The sequence below is a fragment of the Balaenoptera ricei genome, chromosome 1 (genome assembly GCF_028023285.1).
Source record: "Balaenoptera ricei isolate mBalRic1 chromosome 1, mBalRic1.hap2, whole genome shotgun sequence".
Classification (NCBI taxonomy): domain Eukaryota; kingdom Metazoa; phylum Chordata; class Mammalia; order Artiodactyla; family Balaenopteridae; genus Balaenoptera; species Balaenoptera ricei.
The window spans coordinates 146,405,884-146,419,359 of NC_082639.1; the positions used below are offsets into that span (position 1 = coordinate 146,405,884).

The 13,476-nt window shown below is 42.3% G+C and overlaps 1 protein-coding gene across 3 annotated transcripts in view; it reads right to left on the minus strand.

The window, feature by feature from the left end:
* COLGALT2 (collagen beta(1-O)galactosyltransferase 2) overlaps window positions 1-13,476 on the minus strand; it is a 119,429-nt gene that overhangs the window by 20,859 nt on the left and 85,094 nt on the right. For all 3 annotated transcript variants that reach the window (XM_059904071.1, XM_059904089.1, XM_059904079.1), the window contains exons 7-8: window positions 7,377-7,453; window positions 3,799-3,905 (exon numbers count right to left, since the gene is read on the minus strand). In XM_059904071.1, coding sequence (XP_059760054.1) covers window positions 3,799-3,905; window positions 7,377-7,453 — 184 coding nt within the window. The remainder of the gene's footprint in view (window positions 1-3,798; window positions 3,906-7,376; window positions 7,454-13,476) is intronic.

The window sequence follows — 13,476 nt, forward strand, 5'->3', positions numbered from 1 at the left end:
TTTTGCCTGGCCTGCTGTACCATACGGCCTGTCCACCCTCAGTCCCCACAGCCCAGCTGCTGCTGAATTACAGAGAGATGGTATAACAACAGATCACAAGAATAATATAATAGTGTCTTTTTCCAGTAGGGCGTCCTGATTAATTACCTTAGTAGTCTCAGGTGAGGCCGGGTAGAAGCTAGGTGAAATCTTTCCAATCCTATTGCCCACAGGGCAGCAAATCCAAACCACCGGGGACTTACCTGCCAGTCCCAGGGCCATTTTTTAATGTGTTCCCCTGAGGGTAGATCCTGTGGAAGGGCAAAAGTGAGTTATTGTCCGGACCAATAGTTGGCAATGGTCCGTTGGTGGTCAGCAGCTGAACTTGGATGGTGTCGACTAGTTGCCTCAGGGTTAACATGGCGTAGGCACTGGGATGATAGTTCCTGGGATGTTCAGTTTTAGTTTGTAGGGCTTGAATTAGCCTCCTGGAAACTTGAGAGGGCAAGTTTCCCATCTCACTTGTTGTTTAAATAGTCCATTTATCCTTTCGATTAGCTTGGCAGCAGTGGGGTTGTAGGGCAGGTGGAAATGCCAGTGTATGTCACTTTTATCAGCCCATTTCTCAACTTCATGGCCGGTAAAGTGGGTTCCTTGGTCTCTATCGATGTCCATGGGGTTCCTGTATGTCGTGCACGGCTGCTCTAGATCCTGCAGAGTGGTTTTTTTTGTGTTGCTCCAGGACTCTGGTAGGCCTTTTGTAATGTCTTCCACCTGCTGTAACACGTTGTAGGCTAAACAAAGCGTTTGTATTCATTAGCCGTCCCTGTGCAGTCAGATGAGCCATGAGCATGGGGCTGATGCTTCTAAACTGGTCAGAGACTCTGAGGTTAACAGGACATCATCAATATAATGGAAGAGAAAGACATCTCTCATGGCGGTCAGTTGCCTCCAGTCTGGGGAAAGGAGCTGCTCTCCATCTGTATCCTGTGGGACCTCTGACCTCGTCCCAATCTTCTTCCTCTCTTTCATCACTCTTGGTAGGATACCACACTTTGGGGTCCCGATTTGACCATCCAGGCTCTCCTGACAGCCCCCATTCATCAAGGACAGCAGCCACAGGGCCCCATGTGCTAGTGGACAGACACCTCAGGATCACCCCCACAACTTTTCATTACCTGTCCTTGGTTGCCAACATTTTGGTGCTAACAGGAGTTTCCTCAGCCTCCTGGCTAGCTCGACAATTGTTGAACTGCACCCCGTAGGTCTGCAAGCTTTATAATTATTCAGCCTTGAGACCGAAGAAAGCGCCCAGACACAGCCACAGAGACATCAATGGTTTACTGGACAGGGGGAATCTTACAAGTCTGAAGCGAACAGTCCTGGAACGTCACTCCACTGTGTATGGCAGACAACAGGTAGGACACCACAGAAATCTCCGCTACTCCAGGGAGAAGGAGTTTACCATTTATAGGGGGGAATTAACATCATGCTTTCTCATCAGTTACCAGGGAAACCAGCAGCTGGGGCAGGGGCAAACATGCAGGCAGTTACTGATTAAGCCCTATAATTAAGGGGATTGGATAGTCATGTGAGTGAAGCAGAGACTGGTAAAGCAGATGTACAAAGAGCAAGAGAAGAGCCATCTTGAATGGCCTGACCACTCACACACACACACACACACACACACACACACACACACACACACAAACACTATTAGAACTAATAAATGAGTTCAGCAAGGTTGTAGGATATAAGATCAATATAAAAAAATCAACTGTATTTCTATGCACTTAGCAATTTGCAATCTAAAACTTAAATTAAGGAAACAATTCCACTTACCATAGCATCAAAAAGAGTAAAATACTTAAGAATAAATTTAACAAAATTAATGGAAGACTTGCACACTAAAAACTACAAAACATCAGAGAATTAAAGCTCTAAATAAAAGGAAAGATATCCCATGATCATGAATCAGAAGACTTCATATTGTTGAGACAGAAATTCTCCCCTCAATTGATCTACAGCTTCAATGCAATTCCTATTAAAATCCAAACTGTCTTTTTTTGTGTGGAAAATGATAAGCTAATGCTAAAATTCATATGGAAATCCAAGGGACCTAGAATAGCCTAAACAATCTTGAAAAAGAATAACAAAGTTGAAGGACTCATACTTCCTTACATAAGACGCTACTGTGAGGCATAGGGACTGGTGTACACATCAATGGAACAGAATTGAGAATCCAGCAATAAACCCTTATATTTAGAGTTAATTATTTTTTGACAAGGTTGCCAAGACAATTCAGTAAATGAAAGAATAGTCTTTTAACAAATGGTGTAGGGACAACTAGATAACCATGTACAGAAGAATGAATTGGACCCCTACCTCACACCATATAAAAAACTAACTCAAAATATATCAAAGATCTAATGTGTAAGAGATACATATAAAAGATAAAACTATAAAACTCTTAGAAGAAAACACAGAACCAAGTCTTTGTGGCTTTGGATTTGGCAATGGAGTCTTAGATACGACACCAAAAGCACAAGCAACAACAAAAATATAAACTGGACTTCATCAAATTAAAAACTTTTGTGTTTCAATGTACACCATCATGAAAGTGAAAAGATGACATAAAATGGGAGAAAATATTTGCAAATTATATATCTGACAAGAGGCTTGTATCCAGAGTGTATAAAGAACTCTCACAATTCAACTAGTTTTCCTTGGTCCGTGTGGCCTATGAAGGAGATGGGGGCTATTAGAGGTATTTGAAACAGTGGTTCCCAAACTCTAGTGCATCCAAGAATAGGGTTGCCAGATTTAGCAAGTAAAACACAGAATGTCCAGTCAAATTTATATTTCGGATAAACAGTAATTTTTTAGTATAAATAAGACCCATGCAATGTTTGAGACAAATTTAACTGGGTATCCTGTATTTTATGTGGCAACCTTACCAAACAATCACCTTGAGACTTCTTAAATGAAGATTCCCTACAGATCATAATTCAGCGGCTCTGGGACTCAGGAAGCTGCCCTCTTAACCAGCCCCTAGGGACTCTGACATGGGTGTCCAGGCCACACTTTGAGAAACACTGATGAGATTCTCTAAAGGAGTCACAAAAACTTCCACAACAGCTTCTAGTCATACTCTTTAGAGCCATTCATATTCCAAATTCATATATAACATGGTATTGCAGGTTTTGCAAATATCTATGCCTTGAAATAACAGTGTCAAATAAAAAAGCAAAGCAAAGCAAAACAGAACAACAACATCAATAACAAAAACCCTTGAAGGAATCTAACCAGGTACCCTATGTGACTTTCCTGCCATGTTCCTGGGAAAAGTGATCAGCCCAGGCAGACTGTGGCAAGCATCTCATGCAACAGGAGACACAGACTGTTATGCATTTTTTCCATTTACTTTCTTCAGGTCACCCAAGGTTAGACGCTTTGCTCTAAATCAAGCTCTGAATGCAACTCTGATCGCATTCCTTCCAATGCACTACGGGGCTGGAAACCACCACAGCCACTGGAAGAACCCCCAGGGACAGTGGAAAATCACATCCAGTGCAAACCTTCAGCATAATGAAGACCAGAGAGCACTGGATGGTGAGTGGATTTCTGCTCTACTCAGTGAAATTAACATATATAAGCTACTATGAGTCATAAAGTTTTCCCAAAGTAGGCTGCATTGTGAAGACGTGTCTATCTTGCAATGAGTGCAGATTCCTCCCACCAAGACTAAACCTCTGTCAGAGAGGGTGCATCCCCACTCCAACCACATCTGCAAGGGCTCGAGGAAAAAACCCAACTCACTTTCCATCCACAGCCTCGACAATCTTGACCTCAATCTCCTGCTCATACAGGGTACGTAACATCCGGTCCCGCCTGTCCTTTCTGCGCTTCAGGTTTATCATGAAAATCTAATGCAGGAAGAAAAAAGGAAAAGAAACACAGATTATTCAACTCTTTTTCTAGGCTATTTGAAAAGTAAAGTAAATGTAATGAACAAAGTTTTGGAATAAGGAGTGGAAAAGACAGGGAAAACTGTGGTGAAGATTTGTTTATATTTCATATCAGGTCAAAAAGTTATTCTTCAGGAGGCCAAAGGTAAATCAAACCTAAAACATATGAGATGAAGGGGTAGGAAGAAGTTTGGCAAATAGTTAGATTTATCAGCAGACATAAGTTTACTAAGTGTTTGCCTTGGACCAGTTCCTATGCGTCAGTTTCATCATCTGTAAAACTGAGATAATACTGGTCCTGTCACCTGGGTACAAAATATTAGCTATTCTTATTATTTATATCCACTGTAGAAAAATTTAAAGTCATTCAAAGAATAAGAAAAATCTAGTCTTAACAAATTCCTTTTCTTTCCAAAGGTTCCAAATTGAATTACCAAGCTCTTAATTTGAGTAGCTTCTTTACCAGAAGTTTTCAACTCCCTTAGAATTTTTCTGAAAGAAGTAGAGAGAGAAAGGGTCCTGCACTTGGTGGTAGCCCTTTGGGAAAAGGCATCATTTCCACATCACGTGGATCTGAGGGAAACCTTATAGAGGGGACACATACTGGTCCATGAAGTCCCAAAAATGTGCATTCAGATTGTCCCGCATGAGGACTGGGTCTTCCTGCAGCCCCTCACCCTAGCTCCTAAATTCCCAATGACTGCACTAAACACACACATATCCTGAGGCTACTACAGGGAGTTACACAGATAATGAGGCTGGCCTGATTATTCCCAGATTTAAGGAGCCATAGAAGTATCCAAAGGCTCATGAATGTTATTACAGATATCTATGTGCTTTACTAAGGTTCTTTTCTACGAGCAGTAATAAACTCTCTTTGTACATTAAACTAGTCCTGCAAGAGAGGGAGACTTCAGCTACCAGTAAGAAATACTGAATAGCATGGGAAAGGAGAACCCTCCAGGAATAAGCTGGATGACATTGGCTTCACCCTAACGACCCATCTAGATGACTTTGAGGAAGACGTTTAATGTTCCAGGGTCCAGTTCCCTTGTTTGTAAAAAAGAGGGAGTTGAACAACCTCACCTCTCAAGACCAGTACAGATTAAAATGTCTATGATATGTCATTTATGATAAAGTTTGCTTTATGCTGTCTAGAATAAGGAAGAAACTATGTCTTATAAGCAGGCTGGAGTTCAGACTTTACTGGGGGTTAAGCTGTGGTTCACACAGTCGTTCTGAATGTAATCATCGAGATGCTGTATGTTTTACCGGATCAAAAGCTAAATTAACTAAAATTTCAACTCTTCCTTGTAAAATATTCTCACTTCTATCCATTTATACAGCTCTGGGCACAGAACTGATGGGGGGAGCAAGATGTCCTCTTTGAAGAAATCATCCATCTGAATCAGAGCAAAGTGGATTAGGTACGTCATGATTTCATTACCTCCGTTGTTTATCTAACCGGGCAATTATTTTTTAAAAAACAATTTCTGTGGTGACTGTATTTGCCTTGTTACCTGGGATTTTAAAACTTAATGAGTCATGTTCATTTATATTTCATTTTCTTCCTGTTTAGAATCATACTGTGATGGGCCATGTTCCATCTCCCAATTTTAAGGCTATGGAAAGGAATGGGCATTTCCTCATGTGTTCACATGGAGCTACCTGAGGTCACTCCAGGAGAGAAAAACAAAACAAAAAACAAAAAATTAACAGAAATACAACAAAAAGTCCCCTCAGATCCAAGACCTTTAGTCTGGGAAGACTTTAGTAAATAACAACCCTGTCCCAGTTCCTGCCAGGACAAGTGCAATAAAAATTGCAGCCATGAAGGAAAAACACAGACGGCTTGCTCATACTTAGTGAATAGTAAACAAACAAAAAGCCACACCGCCGAATGCAGCCCAGACACCACCAACAAGGTCACAGAGTACTGGGAAGGTTGAAAAGGCCCCTGAAAATCCCTTTTTCCACTATCCTATCTCTGTTCCAAACAGAGAGATGACTACCAGGGTTCAGGAGAGTAGAGTACCTGTATCTGCATCTTTTACAGAGTTGGCCTTTTCCAGAAGGCTTCTAAGAGTGACCCAATCCTTCCAAATGGAAGACCAGAGCTAGAAGATCTTGCTTTTGTCCCATTGTATCTCCTCTGATTTGATCTTCATTGGAATGTGTTTATAAAGGGAAAAATGAATATATGTAAAGACCCTTGGGTTCTTTTACCTGGAGACCTGAGAGATGGTGAGAGCTGCAGGGAAGGAAAGCTGTAGTAATATGTGGAAGTGGGTTCAGTGCCTGGGGTGGTCCAACTTTTCTGCAGCCCTGATTGTTTATAAAACTATGTACACTTTAGTCTAATTGTTCTCTACCACACTTAAAATCATCTTGTCTCACCCTGCCCTCTGTGGAAATAGCATAATAGCTGCTAATTCCTTTCCACTTAATATTCATGAAATATTCCTTTCCATTCCTGAAGTCTGCCTGCAAATAAATTTTATAGAATAAATCCCAATTTCCAGTTCCAGCAGCAATTTAAGATGGCTGTACTTTGGGGACCTGTATGACATAGTACAGGGGGATAAACAAGGCATTTTCTTTCAATTAATCAGTGGCAATGAGCATGTAGCACAAAGCTTGTCTTATAACATATCCAAAATTCACAGAAAAGTTCTATCTCAGTTTGTGGATTCCTGAGGCACTGTCCTAGCTTCTAGACCACCAAGCTCCATAACTGATCAGCAGTTATGTGACATGAGGGACCCATGAAGGATTCGGTGACTTGGAGTCACAATTCTGGTCCCACCAAGTATCTGCTGTGCATATTACTAAGACAGCCATCTCTTTATATTTCTGCTTCATTCTTTATACAATTGAAACTTAATGATAAATATGACTCTCAGAGCACTATTATGCAGTTCTTGCCTGCCGAAAGGGAGAATTTTAGAATAGGTTTCTTTTTTCACTTTTTCTTTGTCCTCTAAACTCTGCCCTCCAATCTTTTCCCATGGAAAAACAGCAGAGAGAAAATAAAGCAAAGAATGTTCCAGAAGGGTTTCCACTTACTCAGAATAAAGTTAAAGTCCTCCAATACCTAAAATATATATCTTCTTTACCTTACCCTTGAATCTTGATAAAATATGGCAATATCTGCTCCTAGAAAATATCACTTTCATGACTAAATAGTGACACCTTTCTGACTCAATAATTAATTTACTTTTACCATGATGCTCCTTTTTTAAGATAAGTGAACTGAGGCACGACAAAAACTGAGAACCTTTTCCAAGACCTTGGTTTCTTTTCAGCAGCCAAGCTGGTCTGGCTGGCTCCCAGACGTGTGATCAGGCTTGTGTTGTGATACAAACATATAAGTATGATGTACACATGTGCACAGGTGCACGTGCACACACACACAGACACCCTTCCTACCTCATCAAATCCCATCTTGTCTGGATATTTAGGGACAACTGAGACGAACTGGGAAGGTTCCATTGGAGGATGGTCAACTGGAAGACACGAGAAACACACAGAGTGCTTTGTTAGTGAGAGGCTCAGAGAACAGCATTCCAACCACAGGCCTGACCTCTAGAAACACAGCCTGCATGTTCAGGGCAGGGAATAACTGCTCAGCAGTTTTCTAGGACTGAGTGGCTATATAAGAACCCCAGATGGTCACAACGCTGGTTTTGAGAGCACCTGTTTATATGCAGACTGCAGTATTTGCTCCATTTCCCTCAAGACCTATTTTAAGAGCATTGGAAAGGTAGTCTAGGGTAATGATTTAGGGTGAGGGCTCTAAAGTCAGATGACCTGGGTCCAAACTTTGGTCTGTAAAGGTCTGGAGCAGATAGGTGACCTCTCTAAGCCTGTTTCTTTGTGTGTAAAATCAGGATAATAAAAGTGTATCTCTTAGAGTGTTATAAAATTTAAATGAGACCTACATGCAAAGCACTAGCCACAGTAAATTAACACAGTAAATGCTCAATAACTCCTAGCTACTATTCACAGTGGCCCATGATGAAAGAGCTCAGAAATAGGCTGGACTTTTTTCTAAAGAATACTTTTTTTCTATATGTTTAAGATCATAAAACTCTGGGACTATTTTATTTTAAAATCCCATCCAGGCAGGTTTAGCTACAGGTACTCAAAGGTCCTTTATTTTAACGCAAACTCACCTCCAAGGCCCAGCCCACATCCCAGAACTTGGTACAGGGCTAACAAGGAAGTTTCCAGATGGGAGGGGTGTTGCATCTCAAGTAATAAAAGTTTTATTTATTTCATACTCTAAAAAAGCTTTCTCTATAAACTATATATTTTAAAGGTTGGAAGTAATGTTGATTAAAGAACCTGAGAAGGTCTTGAAAATTTTTAGTATTTCACAAACTCAAAGTACTCACTTGGTTTTCCTTGAAGACATAATACAAGGAAAATGTTAAGTGAGAGCTGGTAACTGGGTTGTTTGAAGAACTATAGTTGATGGCCATTGCTACTGTTCACCGGTATCCGTCCCCCTCTATTTCAGGCATATGAGAGGGGCTTTTCCACCTTCAGGTTAGTCATGGCCACATGAGTTGCTGCCACTCAACTCTCCAAACCCTCCTCCCACCCCTGCCCCAGCCCCACCTCAATGATCTTAGCAGCCTATGTTGAAATGGAGAAGCCAAAAATTTGAAGCAGCCTAGAATGATGTGCCAACATGTGGAGGACAGCTGCCCAGGAAAGATACGAGGACCACTGTAGACTTTGCATAACAAGAAACGAGCCATTGTTCTATGAAGCCAACGAGATTTCAGCATTCTTTGATATTCCAGCATAACATCACCTGTCCTGATTGAGATCCTGTCCAAAGGGTATTATTTGTTTAACTTACCCTCCACTGGTATATTAAAGAGAAACCACGACATCCAGTTTCACTTATGATCAAATGATGTGAAACCGTAGAAAGTAGTGAAACAGGTTTCCTAAGCCAAACACAAGAGTTGGTCTTATTAGTTCAATCCTGACCCTAACCGTCACATTTCTATGAGTACACAGTGCGTGTGTTTCTGTTTCCCTCAGCACCCAGAATATTTTGGTCCTCCCTGCTCCACCCCACTCCATTAATTTCTTTTAAAATTAACAAATGGTGATTGTGGGGTCACCATGTACAGCGTTAGGTTTTTATGAGAAAAAAATCTTAACATACCAACTCCTTCCTGTTCATGTTGTTTGAAGAGCTGTCTGGCCCTCTCTCATCGGGCCTTAGACTTGGGAGGGGGTATATTTCGGGTTATCCTTTCCACCCTGTTGGTCTCTGTTTGGCACTCACATGGGCTGCCTGGCTTTAACGGTTCAGCCAAAGAGTCTGCTTTTAACCACTGTGCTTCCATCAAACATGGGTAGTCATTGTGTTCACAGGACAAGTATCTCCCCAAAAGCCACAAGTGGCTAGTCCTGAAAACCACCGTTGAGCAGAAATATGAGACACAGGCCTGGGTTTTGTCGGTGAAGGTAGAGCTAAGCCATAGGGAAAAACAGGAGATGATATTAATTAGACTTAAGAAGCTTACTATGTGGGGAGAAGGGATGCATCTTTGCTGACATCAGACTTGAAGATTAGGTACATCCCAGCTTTTGTTTGGGATCATTTCTGACTCTATCATTCGTAATTAATTCAGTTCCTCTTTGAATCCCTCTCCATACATGTCCCTCACTGTACCACCAATTGGGATGTGCTTCATTGGCTCCAGGATAGTTTCAAGATCTAGGAATAATAATAACTATTGGTATAGAGATCTTACTACTCACTGCACTCTGGGCTACACTCTTGATATATGTAATTACATTTATTTAATCTTCATAACATGTACCACAGGATAGGTCTGAGTATCTCTATTTTTACAGATAAGGAAACAAAGACTTAAATAACATGCCCAAGATCACAGAGCTCATAGAGCTGGTATTTGAACCTAGGTCTGACTCCTGCACCTGAACCCTTAACCCACACTCTCCTCTGCCCCCAAAGCTAGACCTTGGTAGCCATTAGCATCAAGTTGGCCTTGGGCAACTGGGCTGGGTTCACAGTAGCTCAGTTAGGTAAGTCCTCGCTCCTTTGTTGCTCTTTCTGTGGTCTACACTGGAGCACACACCATCCAGTGTACAATGTACCAGCCCAGTCATGCCCAGAAATATATTTGAGAGATTGTGCTTGGAGCGAATCCTAACACTTGTCTATAGTTTCTCCTGGACTTCTTCCATGGCTGCAGCTACCACCCTAGCTCAGGTCCTCCCTCACTCACATGCTTGGGCCATTTTAATATTTTTCAAACACTTGCATGCTCTTCGTCTTGCCTCATTATAACTGATTATGCACACTGTTGCCAAAATAATCTTCCTTAGGCACAGCTCTATTCTTGACCATAACAGTCATACTTGGCACTTAAGTGTTTTACAATTTGTTAACTGATTTCATAATCACCATGTCATTTTATCTTCACTTTTATTTTTTTTTGGGGGGGTGGTATTGTTTGTTTTTATAGATATAGAAATTGAGACCAACCCAGATGTAGTCTTGCCAAGGTCAAATAGTGAGTGATTGGCAGAGCTGGAACTCAGTTTTAGATCTTCTGACTTCAGATCCAATATTCCTAATAAACTTTACATGACATTCTGTTGCCTCAAAATCTCATTACTGAGAAGAGGTACCTAAGATTTCCCATCGCCTCATGCTCTGATTTGCATAACCAATCTCCTCATGCCTCACAACCCATTTACTACTATCACCTTTACAAGATCTAGCCTCCTGTCATTCATCTCCCAATTTTCCATACAGCTCCTAATGTACAAATGAGCAAGTACATGAAGAGTGCTTTTGAAAGTGTTAGCCAGTGCTGCTGCGCTAGCCGCCATAGGAGCCTCAGCCAGAACTTGGAGAGGTCTTTTTTCCTCACCTGGAGGGAAGTGGAAGTGCCTTGGCTCCAATTTCCCCACTTTTGTACACTACCATGTACTATATACCAGAAATATTACATGGGTCCTGAAGATGTAAACATAGGTAAATAAACATAAAAGAATCATTTCAGACAGGAGGACCTTCAAGATGGCAGAGGATTAAGACGTGGAGATCACCTTCCTCCCCACAAATACATGAAAACTACATCTACATATGAAAAAACTCCTAGAGAACACCTACTGAACACTGACAGAAGACCTCGGACTTCCCAAAAGGCAAGAAACTCCCCACATACCTGGGTAGAGCAAAAGAAAAAAGGAAAAACAGAGACAAAAGAATAGGGACAGGACCTGTACCTCTAGGAGGAAGCTGTGAAGGAGGAACAGTTTCCACGCACTAGGAAGCCCCTTCACTGGCGGAGACGGGGGGTGGCGGGGGGGAAGCTTCGGAGCCACGGAGGAGAGCACACCCACAGGGGTACAGAGGGCAAAGCAGAGAGATTCCCGCACAAAGGATAGGTGCCGACTAGCACTCACCAGCCTGAGAGGCTTGTCTGCTCACCCGCCGGGACGGGTGGGGGCTGGGAGCTGAGGCTCAGGCTTCAGAGGTCAGATCCCAGGGAGAGGACTGGGGTTGGCTGCGTGAACACAGCCTGAAGGGGGCTAGTGCGCCACAGCTAGCCAGGAGGGAGTCTGGGGAAAAGTATGGAACTGCCAAAGAGGCAAGAGACCATTGTTTCAGGGTGCACGAGGAGAGGGGATTCAGAACACTGCCTACACAAGCTCCAGAGATGGGCGCGAGCCATGGCTATCAGCGCGGACCCCAGAGACGGTCATGAAATGCTAAGGCTGCTGCTGCAGCCACCAAGAAGCCTGTGTGCAAGCACACGTCACTATCCACACCTCCCCTCCCAGGAGCCTGTGCAGCCCGCCACTGCCAGGGTCCCGTGATCCAGGGACAACTTCCCTGGGAGAACACACGGCGTGCCACAGGCTGTTGCAACATCATGCTGGCCTCTGTTGCTCCAGGCTTGCCCCACATTCCGTACCCCTCTCTCCCCCTGGCCTGAGTGAGCCAGAGCCCCCTAATCAGCTGCTACTTTAACCCCATCCTTTCTGAGCGAAGAACAGATGCCCTCAGGCGACCTACATGCAGAGGCAGAGCCAGATCCAAAGCTGAACCCCAGGAGTTGTGCGAACAAAGAAAAGAAATTTCTTGGTGCAGCCTCAGGAGAAGCAGATTAAATCTCCACAATCAACTTGATGTACCCTGCATCACTGGAATACCTGAATAGAAAATGAAGCATCCCAAAACTGAGGTGGTGGACTTTGGGAGCAACTGTAGACTTGGGGTTTGCTTTCTGCATCTAATTTGTTTCTGGCTTTATGTTTATCTTAGTTTAGTATTTAGAGCTTATTATCATTGGTAGATTTGTTTATTGATTTGGTTGCTCTCTTCCTTTTTTTATATATTTTTTTTCCTTTTTCTCTTTTTGTGAGTGTGTATGTGTATGCTTCTTTGTGTGATTTTGTCTATATAGCTTTGCTTTTACCATTTGTCCTAGCGTTCTGTCTGTCCGGTTTGTTTTTTTTTAGTATAATTTTTAGTGCTTGTAATCATTGGTGGATTTGTTTTTTGGTTTGGTTGCTCTCTTCTTTCCATCTTTCTTTTTTTTATTACTTTTTTACTTTTTAATTTTTAATAATATTTATTTTTTTATTGTAATAACTTTATTTTATTTTTTTCTTCTTTCTTTCTTTCTTTTTTTTCCCTCCCTTTTCTTCTGAGCCGAGTGGCTGACAGAGTCTTGGTGCTCTGGCTGGGTGTCAGGCCTGAGCCTCTTAGGTGGGAGAGCCAAGTTCAGGACATTGGTCCACCAGGGACCTACTGGCCCCACATGATATCAATCAGAGAGAGCTCTCCCAGAGATCTCCGTCTAAATGCTAAGCCCCAGCTCCACTCAGTGACCAGCAAGCTACAGTGTTGGAAACCCTATGCCAAACAACTAGCAAGACAGGAACACAACCCCACCCATTAGCAGACAGGCTGCCTAAAATCATAATAAGTTCACAGACACCCCAAAACACACCACTGGATGCGGTACTGCCCACCAGAAAGACAAGATCCAGCCTCATCCACCAGAACACAGGCACCAGTCCCCTCCATCAGGAAGCCAACACAACCCACTGAACAAACCTTACGCCTGGGGACAGACACCAAAAACAATGGGAACTATGAACCTGCAACCTGCGAAAAGGAGACCCCAAACACAGTAAGTTAAACAAAATAAGAAGACAGAGAAATACACAGCAGATGAAAGAGCAAGGTAAAAACCCACCAGACCAAACAAATGAAGAGGATATAGGCAGTCTACATGAAAAAGAATTCAGAGTAATGATAGTAAAGGTGATCCAAAATCTTGAAAATAGAATGGGGAAAATACAAGAAACGTTTAATAAGGACCTAGAGGAACTAAAGAGCAAACAAACAATGATGAACAACACAACAAATGAAATTAAAAATTCTCTAGAAGGAATCAATAGCAGAATAACTGAGGCAGAAGAACGGATAAGTGACCTGGAAGATAAAATAGTGGAA